The sequence below is a fragment of the Rhinolophus hipposideros genome (assembly GCF_964194185.1).
Source record: "Rhinolophus hipposideros genome assembly, chromosome: 9".
NCBI lineage: Eukaryota > Metazoa > Chordata > Mammalia > Chiroptera > Rhinolophidae > Rhinolophus > Rhinolophus hipposideros.
The window spans coordinates 27,288,470-27,308,121 of NC_138055.1; the positions used below are offsets into that span (position 1 = coordinate 27,288,470).

Consider the following 19,652-nt stretch of genomic DNA (forward strand, 5'->3'; position numbering starts at 1 on the left):
ACCTTCTCACCTGAATTCCATTTTATCACCAGGAAGAGACCACACCTCTTGTTTTGCAGATAAGCAACTGAAGTCCAGACAAGTGAGGTGTCAGACTGACCCAGGTGGCCTCCTGGATGTTCAGTGACCCACTATAACTTGCCTGGCACACTCTGAATATGAAAAGCATTTCTGAGACGTTTCAATAACTAATCAATAAGTTACAGCAGACTCATTCAATAATAATTTTAAGTGCTATCTATTATTACCAATGTTATTCTAAATAAAGCCAAAACTGACTATTTGTCAAGTTGAGGTAAGGATTTATAAATATTATTACATTTTAAACTTAGTAAAGTTTAGAAAACGCATTGTCATGCGGGGTTTCTGGTCCCGCTCCTTGCATAAGAACACAAGATATATAGAGGCCAAAAAGGAACACCCACGGAGCCATGGATAGGGGGTTCATACCACTATATTCTCACTGGCGGCTGGGGTGAAGACACAGGAAGCAGGCTCCGCATGACGCGCAATCTGCCACCCACTTCTCTGCCAACCAACCCACGTAGCCACAGCAGTTATATTAGTTGCTAATGGCTAACTGGTAACAGCTGATGGCCAACTAGTCACAGCTGAGGGCCATCTACTATCCGAGCCACCACCTTACCACATGAGGCCAAGAGCCTGGAAACCTCTCTCTGGGACTCTGTCCCCACACACCTACATTACTGTTTTTTTTTTAAGTTAACTAGAACAAATCCAAAGTAGATTTGGCCATTTATCAGAATTGACTTGTCACGTCTTCATGTAGGCTAATTCTAATAATTTAGAATTCTCCCAAAGGACCTCTTTGCTCATTGATGGAAAAGTGGGGGGGGGAGTAAGGGGGTGTCGTGCAGGGTCTCAGCTCCCACTCCCCGCCCAAGAACGCAGGACACGGTGAGGCCAAAAAGGAACACCCACGGAGCCATAGATAGGGGAGTCAAACCAATATATTCTCGCTGGCGTCTGGGCTGGAGACACAGGAAGCAGGATCTACATAATCTGCCTAACAGCAGTCCGTGCTTGCCAGCCACCATCTTCTTGCTAGCCCCCATTCTCTTTCCTTCTCTGCTAGCGTAGCCACAGCCGTTATATTAGTGGCCAATGGCCTACGGGTTACAGCTGACGGCCAACTAGCCACAGCTGCTGGCATCTGATCACAGTTGATGGCCATTTACTACCCGAGCCAGCACCTTTCTATGTGAGGCCGAGAGCCTGGAAACTGTTTTTTGGGGTTTTGTCCACACAGGGGGGTTGTCATTTTAACTTAGGAAACATATTTTCATCATTTAATCATTTTACTGGTGGGAATAAATTGAAAGTTATCCAGCTAGACGTATGACTTACAAGAACATTACTAACAAAAGATTTATTCAAATATTTAATTGGAAGGAAATACATCTGGAATAAGTTTTATTGGAATTCACATAAAAAGGAAAGTAAATCCATTAGAATTAATATCATAAATAGTTGACTTTATTTGGAACTAGACATACTAACAAATTGGAGCCTAGAAGTCCTAACCATTTTTTTTTTTTTTTTTTTTTTTTGCAAAAAGCCAGTCATTTTCCAATTTATATGGCAATTACACTTTATTACTTTAGGTAGAGCTTCATTTTCAGGTAACAATTTCAAGACAGATCACTCAAATCACCTAAATTGTTTCCTTGCCCTCCTTCTCTTCAAGGCAAAAGCAACAAGAAAGTAGTAAGGGGCATTTGCCTGTCTTCCAAATAATTCAACACTCTTAAGACCAGCGAATCAGCAGCCACTCATTACGTTTGGGCTACTAGTAACTACATGAATTAAGAGACATCTAGTTTCGTCCTTAGATGTCCACATAGATCCCATTGATCAAATAATCCAGCCTCGAGTAACGTTTCCTGCGCAGAGATTCCGAGAGCATTCTACCCAAGAGGACAAGCCCTATAGCGAGGAACAGAACACCGAAGAGCAGGGTGCCAATGAGGAGCCACTTTTCAAATGGAAGGCTGTGTTGAGTCTCTGGAAGACTGCGCTGGGCGGGGCCGCCTGAACTGGCGTTCCCGTTGTCCTGGGAAGCAGTCTTATTCGTAGCAGAAGAATCCACATTTGGCCAAAGGGCTGTCGCCGCGTTACGGGCATCTTCTGTGTTCAAAGTTAGGTTGAAAGTTTTTCTCAAGTGTGCCGTTTCTGGTGAGCCGTTGAGGTCTATAGCTGCCTGAAAGATGGTAGTTGGAACTGCCGTTGTCGTCATGCTGGCTTGGGGTGTTACCACCACATGTGTCAAAACTGTAGAAATGACTATTGGAGGCTGAGAAGGGACTGTCATCGCAGGCCGCGCTGTGGTGGCCATCTGTGGTTGAGAAGTCATAAACGGGATGGCTGGAGCGTTGGTGGGGACGAGAAACGTGGGCTCTGGAGTGACAGAGGTGGTATGTAGAGAAGCTGCAGTCACTGTAGTATGGAATGTGGTCACATTTTCGGGGGGCAGATGAGCTGTTTTTCGTTCTGCAGAAACCTGTGAACTCTGAGAATGGTCTTTTTCTTTATAAACAGGGAACCGTGTACTCTCTGGATCAATCTTGAATAGTTTCTCCAAGTGATTTGAGGATCCAAAGTTCTGAGAAAATGTACCTGTCCGTGAGCTATCAGGGTGCTTTGAATAACCTGTCAGACGACGGGGTATGGGAGTGACTGTTTGTGAAGATTGGCCATGGAAGAGAGAATCTTCTTTAGCTAACTCTTCTTGGGTTTGCAAATTAGGTTCAGCCAATGATGGAAAATCTGAAAATGCAAAAAAATAAAACACAATAAAAGGGAGACTTAAATATAAAAGATAGTTTAAAAAAAGACAAACATAGCAGCTTGTTCAATAAGTCCGCACACTGTTGACATTGCATCGAAACGTTTACGAAAAGGAAAAATACAAGTTGCTAAATCAGAACCTGATGACTCTGCCTCTCCACCAGATGCTGTGGTTTATTTCTAGAGTGATGGGACAGAAGAGAAGAGAAATGTGTGGAGGAGAATCAGGCAAATTAAAGAAGAGGTGGGAGGAGCAGCGACACTAAAAGGAAGGAGCTCAGCATTGGCAGCCAGAGGTTTAGGAAGAGGGACCCACTGAAGGGCCCAAGGCCAGGGAAGAGAGCTGGTCCAGCGTGATGCGGCAGAACAGGACTGGGAGAGGGAACATCGTGTGAGGCCGGAGCTCCTGCAGGCTGTGCCATCTGGGGTGTGATGACAACTGGGCAGCAAGCAATCCCTATGAGAGATTAACAGGGGGCAGGAGGCCGGTGAGAAAGGGATGTGGAGGCCATGGGGCAATGAGGAGAAGAGCCAGAACCCAGGTGATTGGCTTTAACAAGGAGGAAAGAAGAGGAGGCCAGGAGGGTCTGGTCTTCTCCCACGTCACTGAAGCCAAGGCAGCAGCAGAAGGCTGATGCCATTTTTTAATTGAAAAAAAAAAAAATTTTCAGTGCCACAGTCCAGGGAAGGAGGCAACTTGGGAGATTTAATTTTGACTCTCAAAGATTAATGTTTTAGAGCCAATGTCTTAGGTGCTAAGGACAATGGGACCAATATTTGAAATCATGATGACCATAACGCTGACATGCAGAGCAGAACATCCCGCAGTCCTGATTCCTGCTGAGGAGGAACCAGCCTCCTCTCCTCCCCGGGCATGACAATGTTTAGAATTTTGCTCTGAGTCACACACACCATTTATCGCCGCTCAAACTGTAAAGGTTTGTTAAAGCAATCAGGGGCGGGGAATGATTGAACTACTGTGCTACTTTACCATTTCACTTAGAAGAGAAATACAGAAAATACAAAGAAAGAAGCAAAAGCATTTCCTAGCATTTACTGATTAACTTTCCTCTGTTCTCTTTCCCCTTTTCTTCAACTCCCCTCAATGCCAGTTCCTAAATGAGATCTCCCTCTCCTCTCTCCTAACAAACAGATGCAGAGGCAACTTCAGATTTGTAATATCTTTGACTACTCTCTAAGCTTCACACCTCTAAGAGGTCCTGTAGAACTGTCACTTACTAATCCATCTAAGACAGGGGTCCGCAAACTACGGTCTAAGGGCCGAATTTGGCCTGCCACCTGCCTTTGTATGGCATGTGTGATGAGAACAGTTTCTACATTTTTAAGTGGTTAAAACGAATAAAAAAGAACATTTTCTGACACATGAAAATTACATGAAATTCAAATTTCAGTGTCCATAAAATTTTATTGGCACACAAACACGCTTATCACTGCTTGGGGACTACAAGGACAGAGGTAAAAGTACAACAGATGGTGTATGACCCACAAAACCCAAAGATACTGGCCTGAAAAGCCTGAGATATTTATTATTTGGCCCTTGACTGAGAAAGTTTGCGGACACCTGCTCTAGGATGTAGTACTGTGCTCTAAAATAGAATTTAGACGTCTGAACTTCCTCTTTCCTCCAATGATACTCAATAGTTTCTGCTGCAGGTGGTATCGCATTCATGGACACGACATCCCCATGAGATAAACTGCATCTTTATTTTTAGGTAAGATCAGATTCTTTTTTTTTTTTTTTTAAAGAGCAGGACACAGCATATTTCACTTTAAAGTTATAAAAAGACAATTTAAGTAAATGCTCTGTGATGTGTGTGAACTCAGAACTTAAATAAGGCCATCGACAAGAATGACCAAAACAGCTGTTTTCTTTTTCAAGAATGCAAGCTCATAAATAAAGCAAAGAAAGGGCTAGTCCCATTCCTGATAAGTTTCATCCACTGGCAAAGATCCTAGAACCACACAGGGTTCCTGCACACCTGCTCCATTGACCTCACCCACTGATGTTTGCCATTGGGGCGTGATTATTTTCTCTCAGTCACGCAGACATGAGCCACAGAGGTTGCTGGGAAACAGCCCTGTGTCCTCAACCCCTTTTTTGAGTTTCATGGCAAATGACTTCACTGTGTAAAAAACTTAGGGACTGACTATTACTTGGAAACCAGCTGAGCAAGCAGACTCCCAATGTATTCTACTTTGGAATTCCCCTATTGTAGTCCTTGGTAAAAAGGATATCCCACAAGCTGAAATTTTTTTTTAATAATTCCAAGCAGCAATGGTTTTATAGAATGAACAGACTACACTGTCATCCTTCAACCTTTCAACCTGTAAATATCAGTCAATCAGTTATAGGAAATACAGAGTTCATTCGGAAACACCCCCCCCCACATATTTAATTTCACTCCAAACAGGAGGCACATAATTTACTTTTATGGGGTAATCTCAATCCATCAACCTGGGCAGATTCATAAACAGAATTACACACACAACTTGTAAACATCCCATAGATATAAACAATCCGCTGCACACTATATCCCGGGTTGGTGCCACTTTGCACCTAGCTATCAATCAACCTGCTCTGGGCTGATGACACCCCCTGGTGGCTGCCAGAAGAACTGTTGGATTCTAATTCCACTTCATTACCTTTACACTCGTCCTTAAAAGGTTTATGCACAGGCCAAGTTTCCTTTCCTCTCATTTCCGTTGGAAAGAATCTGCATACTTTCTTTGTTATACATGCATTACAAAAGCAACAATATCACAGAAGTATTAAGAAAATTATAAAACAAATTCAGCTATAATTTCTATCATCATGCCCAGCAACTATTAACATGTCTGTATACCTTAAAGTTGAAAATATTTTTTTCATGTAATTGAAAAACAGCTGGGTGTTTTTCACCAGAAATTTGGGTGAATTTGTTTATTTCTACACCTCAAGCTTATTTTTTAGTATCTGCATCGTATTCCCTCAAGTGGACCCATCATATTTTACACCCAACCATGCCCTAGCAATTGGACATTTACAAGTATGCTGAGTCTAGTTTTTCACTTTTTAAACTAATCAGACAATAAACAGCTTCAGACCAATTGTTTTAGTGTAGATTTTGTGGAAGAATTGCTCTATTAAAATCATCCATAATTTCTTTAATACTATGCTTTACTTATGAAATAGACGACAGACGCAGGGAATAGACAATGATAGTAGAAGGAAGGACAGAATGAAGAACGGGTAGGGTGAATGAAGAACAGAAGTGGAATGTGATGGTTCAACTTCCACGTGATGGGAGCTCCTGAAGGAGAAAAACAAAGGTCCCAATAGGTGTCTTGCCCCTGACCTCTTTGGAAACTCAGACTGGCATATCCAGTTCCTGCTGGACACACACTCGGGGGTCTAACAGGCTCTGCAATATTCCAGGTGATCAAAGAAAAACAGCAAAAAGCTATATCCACACCACAATGCAAGTCCCCAGTGTTTTTAGCCAAGATTATATACATTCAGGAAGGAGAAGTGAAGGAGACACAGAGATCCCGGGCAGCCACCCTGGCCACTAAAGCCTCAAAAGGGGAGAAGGACAAGACACTGTCCACGCAGGATAACGTTTTGAGTGTTTTGAGAAGCCTAATTTGTCCTCTGGCATAGTCTTTTAAAACGTGTGGTAGAATATATATACAATTTACCACTTTAACCCTTTTTAAGTGTACAGTTCATTGGCACTGAGTATATTCACAGTTGTGTGCAACCATCACCATCCTCCACCTCCAGAACTTTTTTCATCTTGCAAAACTGAAACCTTATGTGCCAGTCTTTTTACACTGAGGCTCACGTCACTATTTAGGAAGAATTTACACATTCTGTTTAAGGGAATGTTTGATACATTGGGTTTTCCTGGTTGATGAACAAAACTCAGACTCACCCAGGGGACAAAGCGAGTCAGTGCCCAGTACTGAGCAGTCTCATTCCCCAAAGCACCTCTCCGATGGTGCGATCTAGTTAAGAGGGAACCCTTGGCGGCACACCCATTCCCACCTAAAAGCCACTTCTCAAATCTTCCTTGGCTCAGTAGATGGTGCCACCATCCATCCAGGTGCTCAAGCCAAAAACTAGGACTCAGTTTCAGTGCTTCTCTTTTCCTTGTCTGCGACATCCACGCCAGCAGCAAGGCCTGTCAACTCTACCTCAGAAACAGCCCATATGTTTCCTTCTCTCCATCTCTTCTTCCACCGCCCTGCCCCGCCATGCCATGGCCTTTCATGTGGATCTCTCCCCACCTCCTACCCAGTCTTCCCACATCCCCTCTTGCTGCTCTGTCACTGTCCATTCCCAATAGAGCGGTCACAGTGAGCTTTGAGAAATCACCTTTAAAACACTACGTTACATGCCTGCTTAAAACTTCCAACAGCTTCCCATTACCCACCTAAAATAAAAATGTCCTACCCTACCCTAGCTTACAAAATTTTCTGTGATCCCCTATCCTTCTCACTTCTGGCATATTGCTCTTTATGTCCATTGTTCACTATAAGGCAGCCAGCTGGGACAGCAGTGTTGGAACACTCCAAAACCATTCTGCCTCCAGATAGTGGAACAAGCTATTTCCTCTGCCTGGAAGAGCTTCCCATGATCATCTCACCTCTGGCTCTTGACTGCTCACATCTCAGTGTAGGAGTTACTTTTTCACGGATGCTTCCTCTGATCACCTCATCTAGAGGGTCCACTCAGGGATGACACTGCCTTAGTTCAATTATCTGCATAGCACTTGTGACTTTGTTTTTCTTGATTATTTATTTATTTATTATGGTTATTGTCTCTTGCCTCTAAAACATATGTTTCAGAAGTGACAACCTCGTTTTTCATGTTTCATGTAGTATTCCCCAGGATGTAAAGAGTGCTTGGCGGGCGGCCGGATGGCTCAGTTGGTTAAAGTGCGAGCTCTGAACAACAGCGTTACCGGTTCGATTCCCATATGGGCCAGTGAGCTGCGCCCTCCACAACTAGATTGAAGACAACGATTTGGAGCTGATGGGCCCTGGAGAAACACACTATGCCCCAGTATTCCCCAATAAAATTTATTTTTTAAAAGAAGAGTGCTTGGCACATAGGAGATACTAAATAATATTTGTAGTTTGTTGAATAAATGACCAAATAAAATAATGTTAATAATCAAGGGTATAATGACAAAAACTTTCTAAAACTTAAATAAAAGGAAATTTGATACTGAAAGGATTTCATCCTGAAAAATTAACAAGTCAAAATCTCACCCAAGACATATCCAAATAATTATATAATTTTTCAGTTGTTTATTTTCTGTATTCTGAACAAATATGTAAGTTCCATGAGCATGGAAATTGTATTTCCAATGCCTTGAACAGAATTTGACACACGGTAGATGCTCAATGAATACTTTTAATGAACTTCTCTCCAGGTCTAGACAATAAAATCCAGAATTTAGATTTCAGATAAAGTGACTGTACAATAATTCTAACCTATGACAAACATACTAGAATTTTGTGTATTCACCTAAGTCTTAACCCTTTCAAAACAGAACACCTGTATACTTATTCCAGTGTTGCTAACACTGTTCTAAAGAGGTATTTCAAAAGGTTTTCATGAAAGGTCTGTGCACCTTTTATAGTATAAAGATAAAAACAAAACAAAATACTATTGTTCAGGGGGTCTTCCACTGGAAAAAAAGGTGTTTGGTTTAATAAGTTTAATTTTAAATTCCGAGATTTTTCTGATGTGCCTCTATATTTGTGACCCCTTTTGGCAGTTCTACTTGGATTCTTTTGTAGAAAATCTTTCACATGAACCGCATCCTTAAATAATTGCAATCACAAAAGAAAAAGAACAATGCTCTTATTACCTCTGATTATCCTGTAACTCATAAGTCCCTTTGCTGGTTTCAGCGGACAGGCCTCCTCACTGGGACAGAAAAACAGGTAGCAGTTGGGTTGTCTAGTTGTTTTTCGAGTGTCGAAAATCATCAAGTTACATGCTTTGTCCCCTGCAATAAAAGGTTTCATAAGCATTATTTTGAAATGGGGTTTTCTAAGAGTACGGCAAGCATGAAGAATTTCACTTATTCTGGTGACACAGACACTTTTGGTCATTTTATTCACTTGCTTGCTGACTGCTGAATCATTTCTTTTTCTTTAGTCACTTGCAGCCATGTTTAAAGACATACTGGATTTAAAAAGCTGAATTAAGGTAATTTTGGCAAAACCAATTTTTAGTAGTACACTTAATTCTTTAGAAATAAGCCTCGCATATACTAAAATATCTACCAAAATATACGTAGAAATACTAATTTTACAATCTTTCCACAAGTCACTGTTGAGTGGGGCCTTAAGAAATGTATCTAACCCTAATAATTGCATGCATCTCTTACAACCCGGAGGCATCTCAGAAACCTATGAAGCCATGAGCCTGGCTTTCTTGGGTGGAGTCAGTAAATTCAACATCATACACATCTGCCTCCTTCCACAAAGAATCTCAGTAGCGTATGAAATACAAAGTCTATTTTTTATTTTTATCAGTACCATTCTTCTTTTGGTTCTTTCTTTACATTTCCCCTCTTCCTTATCACTTTTTATTTTCCTTCCTTCTTCACTTTTCACTCTTAACTTTCATTTCTGGCTTTTCTTTCTCTTCTTCTTGCGTCCAATAGAAATTATTCTCTCCAAGCCTCATGGCCTAAATTGCTTTTGGCCTCATTCTGGTGCAGTCTCACATCTTGGCTTGTGACCCTTGAGGGATCAGTATACCCTGGGTCAAGTTGAAGGTTAAGAGTCATATAGGCTAATTACTAAAAATGATGTTCTGACAACATGAATGGATCTTAAGAATATCATGCTAAGTGAAATAAGTCAGACGGAAGAGGACAAGAAGCATATATCACTCACATGAGGGATATTTTTTAAAAAGCAACAAATGAACAAACAGAACAAACAAACAATCCCCCCAAAACAAACTTACAGATACAGACAACAGAATGGTAGTTACCAAAGGGGGAAGGGGTCGGGGGGGCGGGGGGAGGGGGAGAAGAACAACAGGGTCAAATATATGGTGATGGAAGGAGATTAGACTTCAGGGGATAAGCACACAATACAGTATACAGATGTCCTCTTATACATCTGAATGTTGTATAACTTGATATCCGTATAATCTATTATGTTGCATATCTGAAACTTATATAATGTTATTAACCAATGTTACCCGAATCAATTTAATTTTTTAAAAAACTGCACAAGTACTTACCACACACACACACACACACACACACACGATAACTTGTGTTAACTAACTTTATTGTGGTAATCATTTTGCAATATATACATGTTTCAAATCTTCGTGTTTTATATCTTAAATGTATACGATGTTGTATGCCAAACATAACTCAATAAAGATGGGGAATATAAACCACATGGCCTGCCAATTATCACTGCCGCTTCTTCAAGTCAGATAGTGGTGAGCAAACAACCTTGACAGGACTTCGTTGGCTTCTGCAGGGGTTTTATCATGTCACCTCTCCACTAACCAGGTAACAAGAAAGGTACTACTCTAGCGTTTCCTTCCTCTGCACTGTGACACTTCTGTAATACCACTTTTGGGGGGCACTTAGGTAAAGGCGAGGGTCCATAGTCCCCCCAGTTGTGTGCAAAATGTTGTGTCCTTTGTATGTATGAGTATTTTTCTAGAGTCCATGGTTATAAGCAAATTAAATTTTCAAAGAGCTTCTTGAACCATAAACAGTTAAAAACCATTGCTCAATTAATGAGGACAAAGTGTGAGATCTGTTAACTGCGAACTACAATTACCTCTGCTTACAGTAAAGCAGTAACAGTACTTTTACTTGCAGAATAAAGCAGTAAACCCTCATTTCTTACTAAATGCCCATCATGGAACTGAAGAGAAATGCAAGGTTTCTTGTGTTGCCAGGAAATACCCACAGTATTCAGTCTTGTTTTCTGGTGAAGTTTCTATTTCACATAAATATTGATATCAACATTTAAAGAAAAACTAGAAATTTAAATGAAATTTCTGTAACTTCCATAAATCATTTCTAAAGAGTGTCTAAAAGCATGTTGATTGGTTTGAGAAGACCACTGAAGGGTTTCTTCCTCCTGAGAGCAAATATGTGGTATCTTTTCCACACTAGCTCTCTAATTCTTTGACTCTCCAACACCAACTGGGTGTCCTACAATTCAATTCTGACACTACCTGGAGTTAGCAGCAAGGTTAAGGGCTTAGCCCATTAAGATTGCCCTCACTTTAGATGCCAGTGACAAGTATCAGGTCCCCTCAGGTCCCCAGGTTACTCACACTTCTGCCAACTTGGCTACAAATTCAGGTTCCTTCAACTCCCCATACTCAATTCAAAAACTGCTAAAACTACTTACAAAACTCAGGAAAATGCTACATTTACTATTATAGTTTATTATAAAGGATACAAATGAACAGCCAGAAAAAGAGATACATAGGGTGAAGTCCAGAAGGGGTTCCAAGTACAGGAGCCTCTGTCCCTATGGAGCTGGGGTGTGCCACCTTCTGGCACCTGGATGTGTTCACCAACTTGGAAGCTCCCAGAACCCACTGTTTTGGGGTTTTTTAATGGAGGTTTCAACATAGACATAATTGACCAAATCATTGGCTACTGGGGACAGAATTCAATCTCCAGCCCTTCTCCCTTCCCAAGAGGTAGGGGATGAAGTGAGGCTGAAAATTCCAACATTCTAACTAAGGCTTGGTTTTTCTGGTGACTAGCACCCATCCTGAAGCTATCTAGGGCCCCCACCAAGAATCCCTATTGGCATAAACTCAGGAATGATTGAAAGGGGTTCATTATGAATAACAAAAGAAGCTCCTTTGCTGAAGAAATTCTAAGGGTTTTAGGAGTTCTGTGCCAGGAACCAGGGACAAAGACCAAATAGATACAGATACAGATACAGATACAGATACAGATACAGATACAGATACAGATACAGATACAGAGATAGAGAGATAGAGAGCTAGAGATAGACACAGAGATAGAGATAGATAGAGATGTAGATATAGATATAGATGATATAGATATTCCTTCCTTCTTTCCTTCCTTCCTTCTTTCTTTCCTTCCTTCCCTCCCTCCCTCCCTCCTTTCCTCCCTCCATCCTTCCTTCCTTCTTGCCTTCCTTCTTTCCTATACCACAACCCTTACAGAAAGAATAGGAAGTAAGATTTAAGAGAAACATGATTTGGTTGGCTAATAAGTAAAGTAAGACTCACTAGTCCAGCATTCACTAGCTCTTCTAGGCTCTGATGGCAAAGTCTTGTCCATCTTATTGTTTAATGTCCAGCATGTAGCAAGGCATTAGGTGCCCAATAAATTTAGCTGGGTTTTTTTTTTTTTTCATTTAGGAAATTAAGACAGGGTCATAAACAACTGAAAAATAACCATTGTTTCACTTAGATACATACTACTCTTTTCAGGTCATAGATTTCGAGCCTGAAATGTGCAAAGGCATGGTTTAAACCTGTGGGCCTTGGGTTCCTTCTGAGTCATAAGACCGAGTCAGACAAAATGACTTCCCATGCCCCTTAGAGTCCTAGAAGCAGTAATAAGTGGCCTGTGGCTCCTGACTCACCTTATGACAACAGCTCCAGGGAAGGCAGACAAAATGGAAGTTTTATACTTCCACTTAAAAACAATCAAACGCTGATTTTCCTATGGGATGAGTTAAGAATGTTTTGTCTCAATTCCCTTTCTCTGTTTAAATGTTCTTTGTAATATCACACAGTGTTTGCAATGCTCCATGATGGTGGCAGCTAAGCATTTAAATAGGATTTTTGTTTTCAATATCTTGGATGCCTGTTAGAACATAACACTGGTGGTTCTCAACCTTTTTTCTACCCAAACACCTGAGAGACACACACACACACACACACACACACACACACTCATCAGTAACTTTGTCTCAGCTTAGGGGAGTGGGGCACCTTGTGGAACATTCCCCCAGCAATTCTGTCACCCAACTTTCTATCCCATTGAGAATCATTAGTATAAACTATTCAGCCACATCAACCAACTACTTATGTCACAAAACACATAGAATGAGGGGTTGCCAAGGGGCTATTACTTACCTGATATGTTTTTTGTTGAACAGCAAGAATTAATGCAGTCTGTTTGAGTTAATGTATGAATGGGCTCATTGCCTCTGATTCCCTTAGAAAGAGATGACTGGATGTCAATGACAACATCTTCTAGACTCTGGGTGGGACAATCCTGACTGGTGGACAGTCTTACTGTCAGGAAACAAACAATTACAAAAATGTATGTCAAGCTCCGTTCTTCCCTGAAGAACATTTTAAATTCCAGTGTAGTTTTAGTCTTCAAGATCAAGGAGAACCCTCCTCTGGTCTTCGTTTGCTTCTTTAGAAGATTGCGCAGATGATGGAATTAATTTCTCTCTAGAAAATAGAAAATCATGAATGAATTTTGTTTCTTTCCACAAATCTTGGGAAGATATATTTCATTTCCTTCAAGTCAATGTAAATGATTCACAATCTATAGAAGGACAGAAATAGACAACTATTTTTTATTCATTTCACTTGTAATAGATTTGAGACAACCTTTCATTAAAAACTTGGCAAAGAACTAATAAGCACAAACAGGTATACTACTTTATAAATGCTTAAAAGCTGACGTGTCTATGAAGAAAGACATATAAACAGTAGGCCTGCCTCTGAGTTTTAGACTCCTTCCTCTTCTTGCCTCTCCTAACCAGAAGGGGTGAGGACAAAAAATCTCTAGTCACTGATGAAACAGTGATAATAGGTTTGGGCATATTTCCTTTCTCAGTCATAACAATTAGCATTTTTAAATCACCAACTGGGTGGTAGGCAGTGTGCTAAGAAATGTACATATATTGTCCTACTTAATCCTTATACTAATGCTGCATAAAAGCTATTATTTTCTTATTTTATATGTGAGGAAACTGAGGCAGACTCTCTGGTTGCTTCTTCTCTTTAAGTATCAGACCAGAGGCAAGTAACCCTAATAATCTAATTCCAGGAATTAACCTGTCAACAGGGGGAATATTATGGCTTAGCTGAAGGGAAGCTTAGGGGCAGGGTTTTTTTTTTGACACTTCTGAAAACACAAAAGTCACACTATGTATAATGCCAACCCCATTGGTAAGCTGGTTCTTTTAGGAAAAATAAAAATAAATGTTAACCTGGCAAGGCAACACCAAAAAACTATCCTCACCCCCTTACCCACTCACCTCCACATGTCCAGAATGAAAATGATTCACTGAGTGATAGCCTACAGCAGAATTACTACTTCTTAATTTTTTTTTTTTTTAATGAACCATTTGGTAACCTGGTAAAGCTTAGGATCTCTTCTGAGAGACATGTTTTAAAATTCATAAAATGAAACACATGGGATTACAAAGGAAGCCAGTTATACTGAAATATAATTATCAAGGTAGTTTTTATTTATTTAATTTTTCAAAGTAGTTTTTAAAAGAAGCCTACAAAACTCTGATGAAAGAAATCAAAGAAGATCTAAATAAATGGAGAGATTTTCCATGTTCATCAAAACTGTTAAGATGTCAGTTCTTCCCAACTTGATCTATGGATTCAAGGCAATCCCAACCAAAATCCCAGCAAGTTATTTTTTGGATTTAAACAAACCGATTTTACAGTTTACGTGGAAATGCAAAAAGACCCAGAATAGTCAACACAATACTGAAGAAGAACAAAGTTGGAGGACTGACATCACCCAACTTCAATACTTACTATACAGCTACAGTTATCAAGACAGTGTGGTATTGGTGAAAGAATAGACAACTAGATCAGTGGAACAGAATAGAGAGCCTAGAAATAGACCCACACAAATATAGTCAACTGATCTTTGACAAAGGAGCAAAGGCAATTCAATGGGGAAAGGATAGTCTTCTCAAAAATGGTGCTGGAATAACTGGAGACCCACATGCAAAAAAATAAATCTAGTCACAGACCTTCCTTCCTTCACAAAAATTAACACAAAATGGATCATAAACCTAAGTGTAAAATGCAAAACTATCAAACTCCTAGAGTATAACTTAGGAGAATATCTCTATGAACTTATATTAGGCAGTATGTTTTTAGACACAATGCCAAAAGCACAGTCCATGAAAGAAAAATAATGATAGCTTGGATTTCACTAAAATTGAAAACTGATCTGTGCAAGACACTGTTAAGAGAACAAAAAAGAGAAGCCACGGATGGGAGAAAATATTTGCAGAACACATATCTGATAAAGGACTGGTAGCCAAAATATACAAAGAGCTCTTAATGCTTAACAGTAAGAAAATAACCCAATTAAAAATGGGCAAAAGATCTGAAAGACACTTCACCAAAGAAGATATAGAGATGACAAGCACATAAAAGGCACTCAACATTGTCATTAGGGATTTGCAACTTAAAACAAGATACCACCACTCACCTGATAGAACAGCTAAAATCCAAAAAACCCGACAATACCAAATCCTGATAAAAACTTGCATACAAATGTTTATAGTAACTTTAGTCATAATTGCCCAAACTGGAAGCAACCAAGATGTCCCTCAATAGATGGATGGATAAACAAAATGTGGTACATCCACACAAAGGAATAACATTCAACAATAAAAGAAAATGAACTATCAAGTCACAAAAAGACAGAGAAATCTTAATTGCATATTGCTAAGTGAAAGAAGACAGTCTGAAAGGTATAATTCTAACTATGTATATGACATTCTGGAAAAGGCAAACCTACATTGACAGTAAAAAATCAGTGGAACACAGGAGATTTTTAGGGCAGTGAAACTTCTATATGATACTCTAATGGTGGGTACATGTCATTATGTTTGTCAAAATCTGTAGAATGTACAACACAAAGAGTGAACTCTAATGTAAACTGATAGACGTTAGCTAGTAAAAAAACAACAAAATAGTTTAACTCCCCCCAAAAAACAACCAGTAAATGGTAGTAGAGCACAAGTCTAATAGCTACCTTGCTAACAATTATGTCCAACTTTTGAAACAATAAAATAATAAGTAACATTTCTCATTTTTATTTCTCCCATGCCAGTTCCTATACTAAGCACTTTACATATATATCATTTAATCCTTATAAAAATCCTAATGAGATAGATTCCATTAGTATCCCCATTTTCACTTAAAATAAAAACAACTGTTATGTGTGCTTATTAACTTATTAAACAAGTGGTACATTTAATAACTGCCATAATTTTGAAGTACTGTTGAATGTAAATGATATTTTGAGATATGTACAATATGTAATTTGATATGAAAATATCCGTGATTTCTACTGGTGGCAAAACAGTTATCTCTAATACTAGGATGGCTTTTGCCTGCATGCCTCTGAAAGGAAATGCTACCTTTCAGTTAGAGATTAGTAAAATGTCTCCCCAGGTCAAAAATCCTGGCACAAGTTACCCTTTCATGCTGCCACATTTTGCAAGGCTTTTTTCTAGCCCTTAAGTAAATCAAAACAGGAACAAAAGAGAAAAACCAGGCCAATATTTTACTTTGAATGGATTCGGACAGAATCACTCCTGAAGCTCATGGAAAGAAATCTGAATTGGCACGAAGATGGAGTAGGAGCTGTGTTTTCAGTAAGCAGCATCTGGACCTTGCCTGAACGGCAAGAGTTTATCTTATTAAAGATCCTCAACAATTATTAGATAATTTTCTTCGAATCCATTATTATTTAGGCCTGAAAGGTTCAAAATCAAGTTGAATTCTGTTGAAAGATCGAGGGAAAAGGGTACAGGTGAGAGGGAGAGGAAGCACCTGAGCTTTAACGCCTGCTGACTATATAGTGAAACGTATGTGTACTTAACTGTGTCAAATATTGGAAATCATTTTACTCACAGCATACAGAACCTGACCTACTATATCAAGAGGTTTATAACCACACACGCGTACCCTACAGAGTATTGGACAATTAGCAGGTTCAATGATGAATAGAGGAGACAAATCACACCCACACACAATGGGAAAATTTCCCTTCCTTTGAAGAAATGTCTGTCGCTCACTAAACTATTCATCTGCCCGTCCTGATGACGACGCGGAGCCAGTGCCATGCATGACAGGTGCCCCTGGCCGGCCTGGAGAGCCCCTCTGGGACACCGCAGCGCCCACAGGTCCTTCGCCCCAGCCTGGCCCTTCGCGGGCTCCGGGGTGGGTGGAGGAGCAAGGAGGGGCGCTGCTCTCTCTGCAGGCGCAGACGCTGCCAGCAGTGGGGGCGGAGGGGAGGGTGGGGACGCCTTTACCTGGCGGCGAGAGGCCCCTGGGGCCCCTGGGGTCCACCCCGTGCGAGGACAGCTCCGATGCGCTCGCCGGGGAGCAGAGGCGACTCCGTGCGGGGATGCTCCGCTGGGACCTCCGTGCCTGGCGGGTTTGTGGTTCGCAAGTTCCTGCTTCCGTTGCAGCCACCGAAAGTTGGCCGGGGGGAAGGGCACATTCCTGGCCTACAACCCGGAGCTGCTTCCCAGCCACAGCGAGTGCGGTCCTCCGGGCACCGGCGACAGACGCGAGCCCCTCCTGTCGATGGCTCCGGCGCCCAGCAGCGGCGCTGAGCCCAGGGAGAGCCTGCGACCCCCGCGGTCCCGGCTCCACCCAACCCCGCGCGCGCCGGAAGGCCGAGGGCCCGGCGAGGGGGTCGTGGGCGCGACCCGCGTGGTTGCCTGAGAATCTGCAGCTGCGCCTTCTCGCTTCCCCGAGACGAGAGAACACGCAGACACGCAGGATGAAAGGCAAACAGTACAAAAATGGACATACAGTGAAAAGTCTGGTTCTCACCCCGTGTCCTAGCCACAGTTGCCCTCTCCACAGGCAGCCACTGAGCGCAGTTTCTCCACCTTCAAGAGTTTACAGTGCGTGCTATCTGGGACATAGTTATGAGAATCGATTTCGACAACTGGAGGCCTGGAGAGTCTTCAATTAGAGTTGGCAATTCTTGAGTTAAATCTTATGTGCAAGTCAAGCCTCAGGGAAGACATTTGGGGTTCTGCAGGATTTATTGTTTATAGATATGGGTAATAATAAACACAATGGTGTCTATTATAGTTATTAAAATTGTAACCCTAACATTTAGCTTAGTACCTGGTATGTAATAGGTACTCGGCAAATATTTAATGTATATTTGTGGATTGAATGAGTGGAAGAGAACTTATAAGGCACTTCTGGATATTTCATGGAAATGGAATCTACAATATGTAGTCTTTTGTGATGGGCTTTTTTTCACATTGTATAATGTTTTCAAGGTTTATCCATGTTGTAGCACGTATTCATATTTCATTCCTTTTTTTTGCCAACTCTATTATATGGATAGAACACATTTTATCTATTTATCAAAATATAATAATGGTGGCATAGGAGTCCCCATCCTCTGTCCCTCTACAAAGATCAACAATTAGACAGCTATCTATGAACAAAAACAGTTCTGGGAGAGTGCTGGTGTCCACTTAAGAAACTTAAGCAACACAGTAGAATATAAAACAAGATAATAACAGCACAAGAAGAGAAGAAAGCCTAATTTTGTCTGCAACACCCCAAATCAACACTGCTTAATGCCAAGAGGAAACTTCCCAACTAGAGAGAGTTCCCCTTGCTGGGAGAGGAAGAGACAGGTGAGCCACCAGCCTTTCAGGTGGTTGGGCACCTTTCAGGGCACCGCACACAGGGCCCACTTGGTTTCACTCACCCAGACTGGCAAATCTGAGACATATAGAGCTGGGTAGGAATAAGGAAGAAAAGCAGGGGTGATTAGTATCAGCCATGCAGCAGGAATGATTGCGGTTCCCAGGGACCTGTTCTGCAGACAAGCCCAGCAGCTTGCACCACTGAAGAAACCAATGGTGAGCAGAGCTGCTGTAAATATCCTGCAGATTTCACCAGCTTTCACTCCACAAGTATTCCTGTTAGCAGATGACTGGTACCTGATTCCTTCCCTGCTGCCTCCACTACTCCAATACCTGAAACGACACTGGCAGTCAATTAGGCTTCTGTGGCCGCAAGGGTGCAAGACACCAGCCTAGACTCCTGCAGTAGAACACAGTCACATTGCTGTGCATACACTTGGGGTTAGCCCTTCAGCACTGCACTTGCATGCCGCAGGCCTGAGGCCCATCACCGGCCTCCACTGTAATGCATACATGTGGGGGAGATTGGGCAGCAATGAGAAAGGACACTTGCAGCTAGCCCTTCCAACTGTGCACCTGCATACCTCTGGAGAGACCCCTGTGACTGGCCTCCATTTTGCCCTTGGAGAGAGCCAGCATCCATGGTAGTGCATACCAACAGCTGGAGATCCTGCAGCTGCCAGTGACCATGGAGTTGGCTCTAGCCCTTGCTGCCTTTCCTGACCCTCTCCACTATGCGTGTCTGCAACCAGCTCCTGCCTCTACTTAGGCACCTATTGCTGGCCCTCTGCAGCCAAGTATAGGAATACCACTGGCTCTAGCCACCACTGCTGCCTGCCTGGTCCCTAGCCATTGGACCTGGAGATGCCACTAAAGACTCCAAAAGCCTTTCCAGTCGCTGTAGACACCCTACAGTGCTCACCAAGGACCACAGTTGTTGACTCTGTGGACCCTAGTGACCTGAACCAAAAGGACATCATGCTCCCCTGGGCTCTGTGCCACCACACATTCCTGTACTTGGTGCTCTGCACCACCAAGGGTCACAGTCTGCTCCAATGTGTCTCTACCTGCAGGTGAGAATTTTCCCTTAAGTCAGTCCATAAAGTCTGGAGGAGGTTACTGCTTATTCAAGCATACAGACACCTACACAAGGCTAC

General features: G+C 41.6%; 1 protein-coding gene across 1 annotated transcript; it reads right to left on the reverse strand.

The window, feature by feature from the left end:
- Positions 1-1,384: 1,384 nt before the first annotated feature.
- Positions 1,385-17,716, reverse strand: MANSC1 (MANSC domain containing 1). Its single transcript, XM_081059827.1, has 4 exons — positions 17,125-17,716; positions 12,944-13,270; positions 8,691-8,831; positions 1,385-2,787 (listed from the first exon to the last, which is right to left on the reverse strand). The coding sequence occupies exons 2-4, from the start codon at positions 13,164-13,166 to the stop codon at positions 1,850-1,852; spliced, it is 1,302 nt and encodes a 433-aa protein (XP_080915953.1). The 5' UTR covers positions 13,167-13,270; positions 17,125-17,716; the 3' UTR covers positions 1,385-1,849.
- Between the last annotated feature and the right edge of the window lie 1,936 nt (positions 17,717-19,652).